The sequence below is a fragment of the Ailuropoda melanoleuca genome, chromosome 2 (genome assembly GCF_002007445.2).
Source record: "Ailuropoda melanoleuca isolate Jingjing chromosome 2, ASM200744v2, whole genome shotgun sequence".
Lineage (NCBI taxonomy): Eukaryota > Metazoa > Chordata > Mammalia > Carnivora > Ursidae > Ailuropoda > Ailuropoda melanoleuca.
Genome location: NC_048219.1, coordinates 191,173,083 through 191,192,002, shown reverse-complemented (window position 1 = coordinate 191,192,002; position 18,920 = coordinate 191,173,083). Strand labels below are relative to the sequence as shown.

The following is an 18,920-nucleotide window of genomic DNA, read 5'->3' as shown; positions in this document are numbered from 1 at the left end:
TAGACACATATCCTCCACATTCATTTCGGGAGTAACTACTCCCCACAATAGAGAAGGAATGCAAACCGATTATTACTACAGAGAACTGGACAGGGTACTGTGTACGCTTTTTTCTAGGTCTGAAGGGAAAACAAGGAAAGAGCTTGTCATCTGAGAAATCCACCTATAGCGCATGAGTCACCATCCTATATACCAATTGATGAGACTCACCACATTAGTTCTGAACCCTCATGCTTTAAAAAACCAGGGAAGCGGATTTTTCACAGTTGAGGAAACCCATATGAAAACAACGCAATTAAAGGAGTCCAGTGGTTGGTTCTGCGTGCTCTGAACCAAGCCTCTCTCCCTAGAGATTCTCACAGTGAGCCTCTGGGCCCAATGTTCCCAACCCTGAGAAGGACCAGGGGAGGCCCATGCCCCTTAAAAGCAAAAGATTCACGTTGAAGAGCTGTTGTCTTTGAACTTCCCATAAAACTCAAGTGCTGTGGAACGTGGCACCTGGGTGCTGGCTGCAGCAAACCCACCCAAGGTGCGGCTGGTGGTCTTCAGACGTGGCCACCCGCATGTGCTCCCACCTCGAACCCTCCTGTTGGTGGAGTCTAACTGCCGCCCCCCCGTCTGAGCCGGTCTTGTGATGTGCCCTGAGCAGAACCCAGCAGAAGTGACGCTCTGATGCTGCTAAGCCTGGAAGAGGATTGGAGGTTTTGCCACCGACCGGGAAGGAAGTGCAGGCTAGACCGCTGAGTGATTAGAGGCCACGTGGAGGGGCCGTGGGGGATGCGAGGCCAGCGTGGACACAGAAAGCAGCCACATGACATCCCGCATGAGACCAGCAGATACCCACCCAGCCGAGCTCTAGCCAACCCCCAGAACGTGAGAAATAAGGCAGCAGGGATCAAAATCGCCATTTCTGGACTAACTCTTCAAGGCAAGGAAGAGACTCAATAGTTTGGTCCAAGTTTTTTATGAGGGGTCAAGAGCCTCTAACTTACTTCATCATCTTCATCTTCATCATCGTCAGATTCAAGAACACCATCCGGTAGCTCTTCTATAAAGAAAAAAAATAAATGAGTAACTGCAAACATGGTCGGGAGCCTTGGCCAACAAAACCCTCCAGCTGCTGTAGAGACGAGAATGAGGGGGCACGAGAACAACTGGGTTTCTGGTGCCCACACAGCCACAGGCTCAGATCACCCTGAGCAACGTAGATCTCTCTCCCTGTTTGTATCAGAATGCACTGGCAGTGCTGTGAGAAAAGTTAAAAGCCAGCATACAATTTGAGAGGAATTTAGAAGAAAGAAAGTAAATGAGTATTGCTAGGCACCGTGCTGGATATTGTCCCATGTGTTATTTATTTACTCCTTACAAAGATTTTGTTGACTCTTAACCCCATTCTATAGCAAACAGCAAACAGCAAACAGAGGCATAGAGAGGATAAGGGACCTGTTTCCGGTCACATTCCCATAAGTGACAGAGTTGAGATTCGACTTGAGTCTATTTCTAAATCCCATGATTTTTCCAGAGGCCGGGGTAGTGGCCATGGCAGGTAGAGCTCCTGAAGGCTCCCGTGGTTCACTGCTAGACTGTAAAAGAGTTCACAAAGGGGATAATAGCACACTGGAATCAGAGAAGGAATGAGCCTCTGTTTTTTCATCTGTGAAATGGGTATCAGACTACCTACTTCTTAGGGTGGTTGGGGAGATTTTATAACATGTCAGAACTACACCACCTGGCCCAGGGCCAGGTACACAGAAGGTGTTACATAGACTTTTGGTTACTTTCTCCTCCACGAAGACTTCCCTGATCCCTCACTGAGCAGTCACCTCTCTCTGCTGAACACACTTAGCATTTTCTGTAGACAGCACTGTACTAGCGTAGTACTAGTATAGTACTAGCCGGCACCGTAGTAGACAGCGGCACCAGCCGGCACCGTAGTAGACAGCGGCACCAGCCGGCACCGTAGTAGACAGCGGCACTAGCCGGCACCGTAGTAGACAGCGGCACTAGCCGGCACCGTAGTAGACAGCGGTACTAGCTGGCACTGTGGTAGACAGCAGTACTCTGATAGTGCTTGTCACTTTTGCACGATCAGTGTTTCCTAATGTATGAAAGGTTACGGACTGTCTGCGAATTGTGAGTCCCTGGGGAACAAAGCACTGGGCTTACTCGTTCCTTTATTCCTTATGTATCTTCCTTAGGATCACTCATTTCTTGAACAGCTGACATGAAAGTGACCGGAGCCTGAGAGAAGAGGATAGGAAGTCAAAGAGGAAGTAGGAGGAAAGGAGGAGTGAAAGGCAATTCTTGAAGACACTGCTCAGCATACGTAGAAAGGCAGCAGAGTCACCCAAACTTAACCCCCAAACCATTTCATAGAAGGAATATGTAGAAACCCCAGGCCACCCACCATCCTCAACATGAGCCTCATTCTGAAGGGAAGGACTCTGCTGACTTGACTGGACCAAGGACAGCAGGACACGGACTTCTGTCCCCACCTCAGAGGGCCTTGCACGCCTCCATGCCCATCATGGCCCCGCTGTTGTCAAGAAAACTACTTTGTAGAGGGAGAAATTAGGTCACCCTGCATTTGAGCTGAGCCTGCGTTACCTCACCTCTACTCCCTCCCAGCTCACGAGGAGTGTGACTACTCCACCTGCAGTAAATGCCTATCAGGCAAGTGGCTTTCAGAATGGAGTTGCAGCTATATTCATCAATTATAAACATTTCTTTTTCAAATACGGAAATGCCCTCTCCCACTTTTTAAAAAAGAATCTTTGACATTTTGTGAGGCCGCAGGCTGGTCCAGCCACGCCCTCTCCCCTGAGCCTGCTAGCTCAGAGGCGTCCTCCTCCCAGAACAATCCAGTCCTGCGAACTAAAGTACCTTATAAACCTCAGCTCTTGTTCTAGGGCATGACGGGGACATGAGCCCTGTTTCCCACACTGTTCCCTGGGTTCTGGCACAACCAGCTGCCCTCGCTCCGGTAACTAACAGTGCACAGTGCTGGAGCTGCCAGTCTCCTTGCTTTCCGGAGGACCCTGCTGGTGAAGCCGGCTCTGCCCTGCTCCTGTCCTCTCTTCAGGGATGGCCTCGCACTGGCCGGTGACCCCTCGCTGTGGGCTGGTATTACGGACAAGCCTCCCTGCTGCTGCTGCTGGTGGTCATCTCTGCTTGTCAGGTCACCAGCTTTCCCGTAAGCTTCCCCAGAGCTGTCCTCTCCCACCTGTGGGGTGAGGTTCCTAAAATATACTAGAATTTTTGTATTTGGAAACCTTAAAACTTCATAGGAAAAATAGGGCTAGGGAATTGAGATGGGCTTGAATGTATGAAAACCCATTTATATGTTTAAATATTTACTAAAATAAAACAAGAAAGTAAAAAAATAAAGACTGTGGCAATGCCATTTCACATATCTTAAACTAGTAAGCTGCTACTAATTCATACTTTCCTGTTACTGTCCACTTAAGGACGAAGCCTGGACTTGGTGGGAACTCCAGCTCTGCCCTCTCTGTTTTTCATCACCATGCTGGTACATTCATCCATTCTGACTCATGACACATATCCTAGTATTTGTGTCTGTATGTCTGGTCCTCCATCCAAATGTTCAATAACTTTCTAATTTTGTTTCAAGGTAGCAGACTCCTAGGTAATTGTCTCTGGGGACCCTGCCACTGTCCCACAGATGCAGAATAACTTAAATGCTTGAGATCAAAAAAGAAATACTTTTGACACTCTTTATTTAAACTGGAACTTACTGAGAGAGGCAGGTGTATCTCAGGCTTTTCCTGGACGCACAGGCTATAAAGCTTGAGCTCTGTCCTTGATAACTTCTTGGCAAAGCACATCTCTCATGGAAATGTCAACTGACCCTCCCTCTTCACATTCATCAGCATGCTGGCTCAAGGGCCAGATTTACATAAGACAAAGAGATGGTTTTGGCTAGAGAGCAAGGGGGACCCCCCCACCCCATATCTTGGCTGCCAGGAAGGAGGGAAGACCGACAAAGAAATGGAGGTGGGTATGTCTCGATAGACTGAAACACAGAGTCAGCCTTGAAGAAGATTTGCAGCCCAGATGTGACCCTGAGGCTGCAGAGGACCCCTGGCCTGGGACTGAGGTCTCAGCGTGACTGATGAGCATGGAGCAGAAAGGGACCAATGTTCCGGGCCTTCCCCCCCTTTCCAAACTGTTGCCTGCCCAAAGGAGGTTAGGGAACAAGCTCAGCCCCAACTGAGGTTAAGGTTTTAGTTAGTGTTATTTTGTAAATATGCCTGCCCAGCAGAATTGGGGCTCAAAGTCCGAAATGAAGCTGTTGCAGGGGTGCCTGGGGCTCAGTCAATTAAGTATCTGATTCTTGCTTTCGGCTCAGGTCATGATCTCAGGGTCCTGGGATTGAGCCCTGTGTCAGGCTCTGCACCCAGCTGAGTCTGCTTGAGGATTCTCTCTCTCTCCCTCTCCTTCTGCCCCTCCCTCCACTCATGCACACACACACTCTCTCTCTCAAATAAAACTTAAAAAAAAAAGAAAGAAAAAAAAGAAATGAAGCTGTTGCAGAAAATAAAGTTCTATTCCTTGCTCATCCGAATTTGGGATGAATCATATTTGCTCTAGGAGCCGAGGAGGAGGATGTTCAAATGGAAACGGGCCCTAGCTTGAAGGCAGCCGAGGTTTCACACCTCACTGGCTGCTCTCCCAGCTGCTTCCTGTTGATCAGGAGCCTCTCATGTCCTCTCTCTGCCTCTCCATCCATGCGCACGTCAGACAGGGATACACCATCTTGCCTCTCCATCCATGCGCATGTCAGACAGGGATACGCCATCTCGCCTCTCCATCCGTGTGCACGTCAGAGACAGGGATACGCCGTCTTGGCTGCCCACGGGGATCACCCGGGAGCTTTAAACACTATTCATACCTGGGGTTCCCCCAGAGATTCTGATTTTACCAGCATGGGGTGGGGATTTACAGATCTCCTCAGGTGACTGCCACGTGCAGCCCAGGCTATTGAACCAAGAGCCTAAAGAGCTGCCTGCGGGCTGCTTTCAGTGAATAGCTTCTGGCAGCTACCTAGCTCAAGCTGCTGACTTGGGAGTAGAGATCAAGAGATTCGTTTTTTTACCTTCGCTCATGTGCAGAGCCGGATCTGTGCACATGGACTTTCTATGATGGGAAAGGCACGTAGAAAGGCACACGTGACAAACTCGGCCCTGTAGGCTGGCAGGGCCAGGTGCCTCTGACAGGGTAGGAGTCAGGATCAAGGTGTCTGGGGTTCACAGAAAGAGCTAGAGCTTCCCCTCCATCCTGGTCCCATCCAAGGCCTCCTGCACCTTCCTCTCCTGCTTACTATGGGATGTAGGTTGTCACCGTAATGGAGGAAGCCAGAGAGAAAGAAGATCATATCCTCTCATGGAGCCACTGGCAATATAAATTTTTCGTGAAAGAATGAACGCATACGGGAGAACGATGTTTTCTGTAGTGGTACTAGGGAGACAGGTGTTTGTTTTCCTTATCAGACCCTGGGACCCCAAAGAAGCCTTATGAGGTGGGGGGAACAATTAGGAGGGGGAGGTCCACATAAAGAGAATGTGAGAGCAGAGTGTTTGTGATTGCTTTTGAATTCTTCTTGTTGACTGTAAGCCTGAAGTGTGATGAGAGATCGCTGGGCTTGGGACAGCTTGGCTTTGACTACCTGGCTTTGAACTTTCGTTGGTGGGTTCGCTTGAATCTCCCCACCTCCTTTAAAGCCTCTTTAATGAAATCCAAGACACTAACAAGCCTTCTAAGAAAGCCCATGCATCTTTCTAGCCCCTGTGAAAGATAAAAAAAAGATAGATCACAGATTCTTGCATTGAACGGACCTGAATTAAGCTGCTTGATGATGAATTCGATCTGGCGGACCATTTCAGCATTGCCTTCTTTGATGAAGCAGCGAAGGATGTCCTCCATTCCCTAGGGGGCAATGGAGAGAGTAAGAGTTAATATTTCAGGGTTTTTTTTTTTAAGATTTTATTTATTTATTTATTCGACAGAGATAGAGACAGCCAGCGAGAGATGGAACACAGCAGGGGAGTGGGAGAGGAAGAAGCAGGCTCACAGCAGAGGAGCCTGACGTGGGGCTCGATCCCATAATGCCAGAATCACGCCCTGAGCCGAAGGCAGACGCTTAACCGCTATGCCACCCAGGCGCCCCTCAGGGTTTTTTTTTAATGGGGTGAAACTAGTTTTCAACGGAATAGTTTCACCTAATTAAAAAAAAAAACATCCTTTATGGGAGGGATGGGATATACACAATACAAAGTCCTCTGCTCAGTACTAAACATTCTTGTTCTTTTTACAATTCACAGTGAAATTATTTTCCTCTTCGTTGACTATCCAACCTAATTATAAAACATTAGCCAACAAGAAAACCTATTGTACAGAGAACTGGGGGTTGCCAGAAGGAGGTGGGCGGAGGGAGGGGTGAAATAGGCGAAGGGGATTAAGAGGTACAAACTTCCAGTTAGAGAATAAGCAAGCAGTCACGGAGATTAAAAAAAAAAAAAAAAGGTACAGTATTGGGAGTATAGTCCATGATGCTGTAATAACATTGTATGGTGACAGATGGTGACTGTAGTTATCTTGATGAGCACTGGGTAACATACAGAATTGTTGAATCACCATATTGTACACCTGAAACTAGTATAACACCGTATGTCAACTACACTCTGATAGTAAGTGAAAAAAAAAAGCTGTAAAATTTTACTGTGTAAGTAAGTATTCTCTTTAGTTTGGGCAGTATGTTGTTTTGGCAGGTGATTTCTTTCTTGTGATTTCTTTGATTCTTCCTTCTGGATTTTAGGGACAAAATGAAGAGTAAAACCATATGTGTAGAGAAGTAAATGAACAAGTAGAAGGTCTTTTTAAACAGCTATCATTCTTTTTCTATCAAAATTATTACAGTCGCCACCCTGTACCTTATTTACTTTATTACAAAATGCTGACGTCAGAATTTTCAATATTGACTAACAGAATTGCAGGAAAATGTAGAGGTAAGACAAGGACTTGAGCACAGGTGTCTGTCTCCCGTCCTTCCTCTTTCCTTGAGTGATGTGAGTGAGGATGTGTGGCGGGAGCTGGTGAGGCTTCTTGCCACTACAAGGCGAAAGTGTGTCACATAATGAACCCCAAACAGAGGAAGCAGAGAGAAATGGCTCTACTGATGCATGAACTCTGATCAAACTCTGCCTGAAGCTTATGCCTGGACTTCTCAGTGACATAAGCCAGTATTTTCCCCCTTTTAATGTAGGCCTGTTTGGAATCAATAGCTCTAACTGAATCAAAGAAGTGCCTTGTGCCATTTTGAACATGGTGAATTCCCATCATCTAGAGCAGAGCATTATCTTCTAGAAGATTAAAACTGGATTGTATCTGAGCTCCCTCATGAATTAACTGTGTGACCTTGGTCAAACTGCTTAGTTCCTCTCAGCCTGCGTCCTCAACTATAACATAAGGATGGCAACTCTAGTTAACATGAAATTTTTAAAAGATAAAGAATGTAAATTGCACATCGGTTATATAGATGTATGTTTGTTAAATGCATTGAACTGTGTAGGTAAGGCCTGTGCACTTCACTGTTCATAAATCATACTTAAAGAAACAGCATCTAGTCCAACTGCTGGCACACAACAGATGCTCAATAAATGGTTAAGATTGTGCTTGCTGTGTTTGGAAGGGTTTTGTGGCTTGGAAGAGAGATCTGGTAGCTGAGGCCAAGGGAATAAGCAAGGTGGCAGGTGACAGAAGAGTGAGAGACTTAGGACAGCATCTTTGAGAACTGTAACATGTAACTGGTAGGCAGACATAGGTAAGCGCACAGAGAACATGAAGGAGAGGCCCGGAAGGGAAGAACAAGTCTGGATAGTCCTTGTATCAAGGAAGAAGGTGCCAAGAGGGCAATGGTCTGCTCCAGCCCAGGGCAGAATGTTTGGCTGGAGTTTAAATCCCATGGAAGAGCTTCGTGGCCGACAACTGCTCCAGCCCTGCATGCGGGAGGCTTTGGAGCAGGCATGAGGGCAGCCCTAATGACCTGAAATGCTCTCCTGCCCCAGACCTTGGCAGTCTCTTCAAGTTCAAATGGGGCTCAGTGCACTTGTTTACCATTTTCTCCACTTTGGGGGGTATTATTTAGAGACCGCCATAGTAGCATTTGGTACTGATACAATTTTTATGTGTTCTTTGTCATTTTCCACCAGCACACAAATGTTTTTCACAGTTGCAAAAACAGAGTTCTTATAATGTCATATCCTCCTCTCGTCTCTTCTCCTGGGACTCACATAAGTGTGAGACCTCTGGGTATCGTCCCCCAGGTCTCTGAGGCACTGTCCCTTTCCTCCACATTTTTTTCTCTGTGGCCTGGATGATCTCTAAGGGTCACGCTCTCACATCCTTCAACTGTGAGTCTCTCCTCCCCACCTGGTCCCTGTCCTCTTACTGCTGTTCCCTCCTGTCTTCTCTGCCCTCACCCTGGATGTCCTTCCTCCACACTGCCTTTCATGCTGCTTGATCCATATCACCTCTGTTCTTTCTTTTTCTTCAGCCTACATGTCTTCTTCCTTGTTTTTGCCTTGGTTGACAATTCCTGTCACTGGAATGACCATTATGCAGAATTTAATCAAGTTTATTTTCCCTGTTCTGTATTGAGATAGCAGATTTTATTTTATTTTTTTTAAAGCAACAGGCAATTAAGTTCTATTGTTTACTGTAACCACACAGAATGTCTAATTGAGTTTTTATCTCTGGCATAACTGTTGATGTAATTTTAGATGATTGATGAAGAAATTTAGCAATTCTTCTAAGTAAGCAAAATCAAGTGGAGGAACATGTTTCATTGGTCTCAAACGGAATTTGGCCTGTGTTTTGACTGTGGAAATACATTTAATCTCCTCATCATAGCATTTAATATGCACACTGTTAACCTGGTTTCACATTACAGGGAAAAGGACAAACTCCAGTGCTTTTGCTGATTAGAAACACTTGTCATCTCAAAAGATATTAATCACCCGAAGCTTGTTTTATACTTCCAATATAAACACTAATGTAAATACATTTAATATTGAATCCACTATTTGCCAACCAAACTAGCTACCAGACAGTTTTATCACCGTGAGCAGGGTGTCTGCCCACTTTGGTTGCTGTCAGAGTGCCCGTAGGTTAAGAGTGTCTGGCTTGCACCAGTTCTCACGGCTGCCCCAGGCCCTCTGGGAATCCTGGGGGTGCATGTCAGTGGGGACTTTCTCCATTTCACCACTTTCCTGCTAAGCTTCTCCTACTATGAAATCCATAGGGTTTCTCAAAGCCCCAGATTAAAATGAACCAATAAAAATGTCTATAACTCTCCAAAAATAAGCCTGCTGGGAACTTTCTAACGCTGTAGTTTTTGTTGTTGTTGTTGTTAGAGAGATAGAGAGAGACAGATGGCGAGCATGAGCAAGGGAGGGGGGCAGAGGGAGAGAGAATCTTAAGCACGCTCCACACCCAGTGCAGGGAGCCCAACACGGACTCACGACCCTGAGGTCATGACCTGAGCTGATCAAGAGTCAGATGCTCAACTGACTGAGCCACCCAGCACCCCTCTAATACTGTCCTTCTTCTTCTTCTTTTTTTATTTGAGAGAGGGAGACAGAGAGAGAGCACGAGAGGGGGAGGGTCAGAGGGAGAAGCAGACGGAGCAGGGAGCCCGACGTGGGACTCAATCCTGGACTCCGGGATCATGACCTGAGCCGAAGGCAGTCGCTTAACCGACTGAGCCACCCAGGCGCCCTACACTGTAGTCCTTAAGATTCAGAGTTAGGGATCCCCTGAGAATCTGATAAAGTTACAGATTCTCTCCCCAGAAAACTGCAAATGTGTATCTGGCATACCACTTCCGGGAGTTCACAAACCGTGTGCAAGCCACGGAGCCCAAGTGGCATGGAGCGTGGTCTAGGAGGTCCCTGCTCTAACAGCTTCCGAACTGCGCCACCGACTGAAGCTTACAAACTGCTCAAGCCCATTTTCTTACCATTGCTCTTGCTTCCTCACGAATGGATGGGATAGAAAGGATGCTGTACAGAGCTCCATTCACATATGGCTGTATCTTTAAGGGGAGAAAAAACAGTCATTTGCAAGTTCTCAAACACTGTACTACTCTGTGATCAAACACCCCACCCCAGAACAATCTGGCTAATGAGGAGCGTGAGCGTTACCATCTTCCTGAGCTCCAGGATGCATGTTTCCAAATGACCGATATCTCCATTTGCACGTCCCAGTGACAGCTACAACTGAGAGTTTAAAGCCAAGTTCATTATTGGCTCCCAAAGCTCACTCCTGCTGTGTTTTACTGCTTAACTAATGTCATGCTGATTACTCAGGCTTCTAGAACCACTGGAGTCATCATTGATTGCTCTCGCTTTTGCTCTCCAACATTCAGTCTCCAAGCTGCCTTTGACAGGAACCCTTCTTTCCCACACACACTGCCACTGTCCTTGCTCAGACATTTTCTGTGACCTAGGTGATGTCGAATCTCCAAAAGGGTCTCTTTGTGTCTTTGATGTTCACACTGTAGTCCAACAATCATATCATTGTCAAAATTCTACAACATGGGCCAAATCATCCTTCTTCCTACCTCAGAAACCTTCCGTAGAGCCTACCTGGAAAGTCCTAACTTCTTAGTACAGTACACAGGCCCCTTCAAGTTCTGGCCTCAATCTCATGTGCCCCTGCCCCTCCCTTCCTGCCACCACGAGGTTTACACTGTACAGATCGATCTCACCCTACTTTCAGGGCCCCCACCATACCACACACTCTGCTCTGCTTCCTGTATATCTCTCCACTGTCGCACTGGATTCAGTCTATTTTTACTATTATACTTATGTCTGCCCTATTGTGAGCTCTTCAAGGACTGGACCCATGCTTTGCTCACAATAGGTACCCCCAGCATCAAGCTGCACGGGACAGGTGCTTGATAAACGAGAGCTCCCTTTTGAGTAGATATTGTGCTACCCCCTCCACAGCAATGGAGAAGGGCCCATTCCCACCATTCTTTTCCAGCACTGGACTTTCTTATCCCTTAATTTTCACCAAACAAATGGATAAAGAGGAGAGAGGCATCTTACAGTTGCTCTTACTTCCTTTTCCTGACTATTGGAGAAAGCAGACATCTTGCCTTTGTCTGTAGGTCATCGAGCTGTACTGTCTGTAAACTGCCCGTGTGTGCATTTTACCCTTTTCTTATGTCTTTTACTTATCAATTTACAGGAGCTCTTCATATATAAGGGATATTAAACTTTTGTCCTAAGTGGTGCAAATTTTTCCTCAGGGTATCAATTGTCCATTGACACTCACTGTGGCCTCTTTTTCCATACAAAAAATTTAATGTTCACAGAGTCAAATATGTGCATCCTTTTCTTTATGGCTCCCGGGTCTCATCTTTCAAGATCACAACTATCTCACATAGGACGGACGTATGTAAGTAGCATTTATTTGTGTAGCGAACATATTTCTAGGCTCTAACATGTGTACAGGTAGATTTTCCAGCTCATCTTCAAAGCAAATATATTTGTAACAATTATGACAAGATTTAAATCCTCTGGTCTATTCTGTCCTCAGAGGTAACATACTGGTTCTAACACTTGAAACCAACATTTACTATTGGAGACTGAATATATTTCCCATTGGCTTCAATTGCCTTAGTTGAATAAAATGGTGAACAGAGTCTAGAAGTAGTTAAGAACGCTTGATTTTAAAATATAAAAAGCATGGCACACACTGTAACAACTGCCAACCCTTCACTTGCTGAAGCAGCCCGGGTCACTCAGCGGCTGGGGCCTGGGGGATGGAAGATGCGAGAGAAACAGAAGGGGAGCTGTCTGAAACTAAGTGCCTCACTCTGACCCAGCGGTACTCAGTCCCATCCTCCCTCTGAGACGCCCCTGCACCTACGGCTGAAGAGGTCAGGGTGTTGTGGAGGCTTTGGCTTCAGGTGCAAAGTGAGGCCACGGCTTCCGCACAGGCATCTGCAGAAGCCAGTGGGAGAATACTCATACCATTTCCAAGTTTCTGTTAATTAGTTTATCAAGACCTCTACCTTACTTTAAAAGGGCTTGTGGCCCACAGGCTAGATGACAGAAAATCCCACCGTGTTGGGAAGGACACAGGGGAGAGCAGAAGCCGGTACAGCCGTTCTGCAGGGCCATGTGGCGTGGCTCCAACCTGGGACCGACACATGGGGCGAGCCAGCAGTGACGTGTGTCTCTGCCCCCCAGGGGCCCTTGGGGGGCCGGGATGGTGCTGTCACTGAGGACCGCTGTGGCGGCTGAGGGCTGAGGGCAGCTGAGGTGGACAAGCCTGGGGGACTGGATGGGAGGGCTGCAAACAGGGGCTGTTTGCAGTAGCGAGATTAAGGAATGAGATGTATACAAAGCAACATACAGTGAAAAAGTAAGACAAGAATGACATCTAGAGCACAACACTATTGACACAATTACACATGCAACATGCAACATCAACTAGATTTTCAGGCCATGAGGCTCCACAGGAAGAGTCGACGTGGGGGAGGAATGAAGCAGGGTAGGTGACAAGGAGGAGAATAAGGCCCGGGAAGGAGCTGGCACAGACCAGTGACGGCAGGGCGATAGGAAATGAGGAGTCAGGAATCAACCTCGGGCTTCCCAGTTCTGGAATTTGGAAGGCGGGGTGCACTGACTAGCCAGGCCAGCCCTCCCCCAAGCCCCGGGCTAGCAGCACTGGCCCAGTACCTCGTGGTTCTCATGGCCGAGCAGATCCGAAAGAACTTTCAGCACCAGACCTGCTATCTTGGCACACATGTTCTTCCCTTTAGAAAAAAGAGTGAAACAAAACATGACATGTCTAAATGCAGAAGCACAGTTTCAAGTCAGGCAGACCTGAATACAAATCTTGGCTCCTCTGCTTATGAACTGCGTGACCCGGGGTGAGTCACTTAGCCAATCTGGGCCCCCGTTTCTTCCTCCCGGGATTCCTTAGGGATTATTAATATCTGTTGCAAAAGGTGATGCAGAAGGGAGTAGCTCAGTATGGGCTGTGCATCCCAAGTGCTCAGTAAATGGTGGCGCAGAGAGCACAGAGCCGTCCATGACCGGCAGTGGAAATGCAATCTATTTCAGAACAACACTCTGTCTCCCAAGGGCACATACCAACATCATAAAAATCATACAGGTGTTTTAGCCAATCCAAACATCATAGCAATCACTGTAAATAAATTGGTGATACTAAGAAAAGCTGACTAGAATCTGGCAAATGTTCTAAGGCTAGGATACTTGCATATGCTGTTCATTAAGAGAAGACTGAAATCACATGTACTCAGTCAATAACACATGAGTGGTTCAGATTACAAAGCATCCAAAGGCAAAGAAGCTTCTCACAAATAACCCCAAGCTATTTAACCATGTAGCCTTCTTCTCCCCAAACTGGGGCTGCTCAGACCGGGGTCAGCCACAGGCTGGGCTTGGCACCTCTTCTAAAGAAGCTTCTTCCATCCCAGGTAACAGATCATTTAAACGGGATGGAACCTGTAGAAAAGCTGCAATCACTACCTTTATTGATCAAATGACCTGAGATGTGCAGTGAGAATCCCACCTCCGGGAGTGAAGTGGGAGAGACGGCTGTGTTAGGAGCAGGGAGCACAGCCTGACATCCTTGCTCTACCACCAACTTACCCCTGGAGCATCTTGGAAACACATTTCTCTGTCTTTGGATAGAATGGAGCGTATTTCTTAACTTCCTACCTTTGAATAATGTAATGAAGATGAAGAAAAATGTAAGCTATTTTAATTTCCTCTTAATTGAGGCACTGCATACATACAAAATGTTCTTTTCCAAAGCCAGAATGGTATCTGGCTTCGGGGACTCAACAGCTGCATAACTAGTTGAAAATGTTTTACACTTTACTTCTGTTTCTGTTTTCTATGAGGGAGACTAAAGGCAAACCACATCGGGCTGGGTGGTCATCCAGGTTCGAGGGTCAGGCTCTCTTGCCCTCCCCCACACCAAAGCCAGAGGGCCCGGGGGCAGGGGCTGTGAGACCTGCGCTCCTGAGACAGAGGTTCATAAGCAAAGCCACCGAGTACTCCAGTGTATAGTCCGACAGGCAATCGGGGTCCTTCAGAATATCAGTCAGCCAGAAGATGAGGCCGTCTCGAATCATCGCTGTCTGCAGCGGGCGCCTAGGATGCAAAAGCCTACAGGTCAGCTGAAGCTGGAGAGAAACTCTCCCTGTAAGAGTGTGTGGTGATGTGCAGGCCGATCAGAAAGACACACTGATGGGTGCCTGGGTGGCTCAGTCAGTGTCCAGTTCTTGGTTTCGGCTCAGGTCATGATCTCGGGGTCCTGGGATTGAGCCCCCTGCCAGGCTTTGGGCTCAGTGAGGAGTCTGCGTGAGGATTCTCTCTCCCTCTGTCTCTCCCCCTTGCTCTCTTTCTCTTTCAAATAAATAAATAAATCTCAAGGAAAAAAAAAAGACAAGACAAACTATGTGAAAGGTATAGACTCTGAAGAATATTTGTTGTTTGACCCACACAACTGAAAGAACAAATTCTTTGCCTTTTGCAGGTATCCCTAAGGATTTAGAGAGAGACCAGGCAGTCAGGAGGCCATTTGAAATTGAAAATTTCTTTTTCAATATTTAAAATTAGCAGAGTACATTTCAAATATTTAATAAATATTTACTGATAGCTTTTGGTCTTCTTCACCCAGGAGACAGCCATAGAAATAGTTAATTGACAAAGAGATTTTTAGTAAACTCTAGTCTGGCTAGGCACTTTGAGCTGTGTAAAAACAAAGAAAAGCCAAAAACCAGTTCAATCCCATTTTGATTCAGGTCTCGGTAAAGTAAGGGTTAGTTTAATGACGTGGGCAATACAATTTATACAGAATTATTTTCCGCCCGAAGTCCAGGTGTAAGATATTACAAAATCCAACTCCTCATCCAAATATGTCATGGCGACTGTCTTCCCGCCAGCCTTAAGAACTGATGGGATTAGGGGCGCCTCAGTGGCTCAGTTGGGTTCAGCGTCTGACTCTTTATTTCAGCTCAGGTCATGATCTCAGGGTTGTGAGATCAAGCCCCAAGTCCGGCTGCATACTGGGCGTGGAGCCTGCCTAAGATTCTCTTACCTCTCCCTGTGCCCCTCCCCCTACCAAAGAATTGAAGAGATTAAGCGTGATGGTATCATCGTGAGAAATCATGTGAATTCTTTGAAAATCGAAACACCATGGAGGAACCATCATTGCATATCTCCTAATGAACAGGTTATGGTAAAACTCCCACCCAGGACAGTATCTGTTTGTGCTATTCCTTTTTTTTTTTTTTTTAAGATTTTATTTTTTAAGTAATCTCTACACCCAACATGGGACGAATTCACAACCTGAGATCAGGAGTCCCATGCTCCACCCACCAAGCCAGCCAGGTGCCATTTGTGCGATTCTTAAACACCACACTCACCTCATCAGGGAAATTTACTGGAATACAATGAAGGCTACACTCTCTTAGTAATCCTAACTACTTTCTACATTGATTGTACAGACCTTAAAACATTGCAAAAACATTAAGCCTATTTCTAGAACAGAATAGCTTATTACTGTTTGAAGCACGAGAAAAAACTGGCAATAAATACCTATATTACTAGGAGGGAGAATTTCTTCATTATATCTTATCTTTGTTACTGAACTACATTTATTAAATTTCCAAAAATTTTCCAAATAGTCAACATCAAGCTAAATTATCTTTATAAACACACAAAAACCAAGTGTTCATATGATCTGAAGAAATAAAAACTCTGGAGTTTACTACTTACAGTTCTTTTCAATTCACACATAGTTAGAACAAGAACTTTTCATCGGCAGGGACCGGGCAAATAGTAGGAACTGAATACCTACCGCTTTCCCTCACTAAACGTGCACACTTAGAATAACTCACTTTGCAGGCTTTAGGCTCCTAGCGAGAGTCAATCACATGTCAACCACCTCTGACAGGAAGAATGTATGTCCAGAAGAGGACTGAAGGTCAGAAAAAGCTGAGGACTCAAGGTGCTAGAATTCTTACAAAGGCGAAGAGAAAGGGAGGTGCTCCTGAGGGAATCCACATGCTGAAGAATTCCGTATGACTCAGCAACTCCACTCCTAGACACTGACTGACGCAGGGGAAGGGAAAGGACGTGTCCACACAAAGACTCGGAGGCAAACGTTCGGAACACAATTATGCATAAGGCCCAAGAGCAGACATAATCCAGATGTCCATCAACTGATGAACAGATAAACCAAATGCGGTCTAGCCACGAAATGGCGTGTTCTTCAGTGTTACAAAGCAACAAAGCACTGACACAGGCTACCACATGGACAAGCCTCAAACACACGACGCTCAGTGAAAGAAGCCAGTCACAACAGAACACGCACTGTATGATTCCATTTGTCTAAAAACGCCCATTATGGGTAACACTACCAAAGCAAATCAGTGGTTCCGTGGGGCTGGGGGTAGGAATGGGGACTGGAAATGGGCATGAGGTTTCTTTGTGTGGTGATGGAAATGTTCTAAAATTAGCTTGTGGTGATGGCTGTACAACTCTGAACGGTACATTTAAGAGGGGTGAATTCCGTGCTATGAGAGTACACTTCAATAAAGCCGTTAATGAACAAAAAGCTCTAGGTGGATACAGGATCCAAGTCAGGACAGGGTCCGGATGGAGACTATAGGGTGGGCTGCTGGGACGTACGGACAAGGAAATGAGAGGCTCCAGCCCTGCCCTCCACGGTACTTCCCAGCACACCGACTGTGAGTGTTCGTTTATGTGCACCTCCCACAACGGGCTGTGCGCAACTCGCAGGCTGCGCCCTATCAGATTTTGTTCACATGCCCATCTCTACATCGTGCATGTGGCCTGAAACACAATCCAGCCCCTGGCCAGCGCCGGCTACCGTTCACGAGGAGACCGCGACAGAGCTTTTCCCTCCACAGCAGCTTGAGCAGGAGGGTTCGAGGATTCAAGATAAGCTTTCCAGCTCTATCTTGGAAAGTCACCCAACCTCTCTGAAATGTTAACTGAAAATATCATCTGACTCTTGGGCTGCCCCTGGGACTAAACAGTGGCTCACATAAGCCCTGTTTGATTTCATGGGAGCCACCATGACCTACTGCACGGTCAGCACCTGAGGCTGAACTTCTGCAAGGCCCCGAGAACGTTTTCGCGGGTGACGATGTCCTCATCCTCCTCCTTCAGCCTTTCCTCCAGCATCTGTAGCACCTTTGTGTTCTGGGCCAGGTAGAGGCGACCTAATAATATAACCAGAGATGCACGGGTAAGAGACTTTATCTTGTGTTAAGTTCATGCCCCGAAACCACTTTCTATGAACACTTTGCATGTAATGCATGTAGCGTTTAGGTAATTTTAGGTTCTAAAAAAAACTTAAAGCCTATTTCTTCTGCAAAATTGGTTTTATCCAATCAACTATCTAATGGAGAGAAAACCACTCTTCTTATAATCGAAACATAATTCATCATGGGGTGCCTGGGTGCCTCAGTTGGTTAAGCCTCCAACTCTTGATTTCAGCTCAGGTTGTGATCTCAGAGTTGTGACATCAAGCCCCGTGTCGGGCTCCACACTCACTGGAGAGTCTGCTTCTCTGTCTCTGTGTTAAATAAATAATCTTTAAACATAATCCATCACTATGTTTTTGTGGGGAGAACTGCCAGATCTACAGGGAGAAAGAAGGTGAGGAATCTGTATGTTATGGACTCCTTAGTCTTTATAATAGAGGCAACCAAACAATAATGTTTTCTGGGCACACTCCTTGTTCCTTCTACAAGATGTACCCGTGGCCTGGAGAAGGAGTTGGGAACCATACCTGGGACCCTACAATAAGCCCAAGTTATCACTAGCCCATTGTGGACTTGTGTCCTGATGCAGATGATGTTAATATCTGTATTCTCGTTCATAATAAAGGTCTGCTAAATGGTTGGAACAACAAGCAAATGAATGAGTGAACCAAATTTTGGGAGTATCATATATTCATAATTTGAAAACTCCCTTTATTCACATTTAAAAAGCTGAAACAAAGTAGAACCTATGAAAGATAAAAATACTTTGTAAAATCATTTTGGATTCAGCTTTGGTATGTATTATCTTTGGAATTTTCAAACCCCCTTGGTTTAAGAGGTTATCTGCTTTTTTTTTTTAAGATTTTATTTTTAAGGGGCACCTGGGTGGCACAGTCGTTAAGCATCTGCCTTCGGCTCAGGGCGTGAACCTGGTGTTCTGGGATCGAGCCCCACATCAGGCTCCTCTGCTAGGAGCCTGCTTCTTCCTCTCCCACTCCCCCTGCTTGTGTTCCCTCTCTCACTGCCTGTCTCTCTCTCTGTCAAATAAATAAATAAAATCTTTAAAAAAAAAAAGATTTTATTTTTAAGTAATCTCTACGCCCAATGTGGGGCTCGAACCCACAACCCCGAGAGGTCAAGAGTCACACGCTCCAACAACTGAGCCAGCCAGGCACCTGAGAGGTTGTACCCTCTTGAAGGAAATGATGCAGTACTTATTGGGATCAGCTTTGATTATTTCACTAACCTTATTTTGCCTTAAGCAGAAAATTATAGAAAATGCATTTCCTATTATATACTTGAAAAAATCTAAATAGTACCGTTACTAAACCAGAAAGCTTATAAAACAAAACCAGAAGGCTTATAAAATAGACTCCAAAACCATCAAAATTTGCTCTGACATAAACTAAGTGATACGACAACCACCAATTTGCATGAGACACCTTCGATGCACTAAACGGGAAGATACTGAGGAAACACACAGCGCCTTTAAGAGACTTAAAGAAGAATGTCCACTTTCAAAGGAACAAAATGCATTAAGTAAGACCTAGCTGTTCTC

The 18,920-nt window shown here is 46.0% G+C and overlaps 1 protein-coding gene across 13 annotated transcripts in view; it reads right to left on the bottom strand.

Moving 5' to 3' along the window:
• Positions 1-18,920, bottom strand: part of ARMC9 (armadillo repeat containing 9) — a 151,103-nt gene that overhangs the window by 74,001 nt on the left and 58,182 nt on the right. For 12 of the 13 annotated variants that reach the window (XM_034655378.1, XM_034655383.1, XM_034655379.1 and 9 more), the window contains 6 exons: positions 17,194-17,317; positions 14,077-14,216; positions 12,771-12,847; positions 10,037-10,111; positions 5,856-5,946; positions 993-1,048 (listed from right to left, as the gene is read on the bottom strand). In XM_034655378.1, coding sequence (XP_034511269.1) covers positions 993-1,048; positions 5,856-5,946; positions 10,037-10,111; positions 12,771-12,847; positions 14,077-14,216; positions 17,194-17,317 — 563 coding nt within the window. The remainder of the gene's footprint in view (positions 1-992; positions 1,049-5,855; positions 5,947-10,036; positions 10,112-12,770; positions 12,848-14,076; positions 14,217-17,193; positions 17,318-18,920) is intronic. The other variant, XM_034655376.1, reaches the window with a different exon arrangement.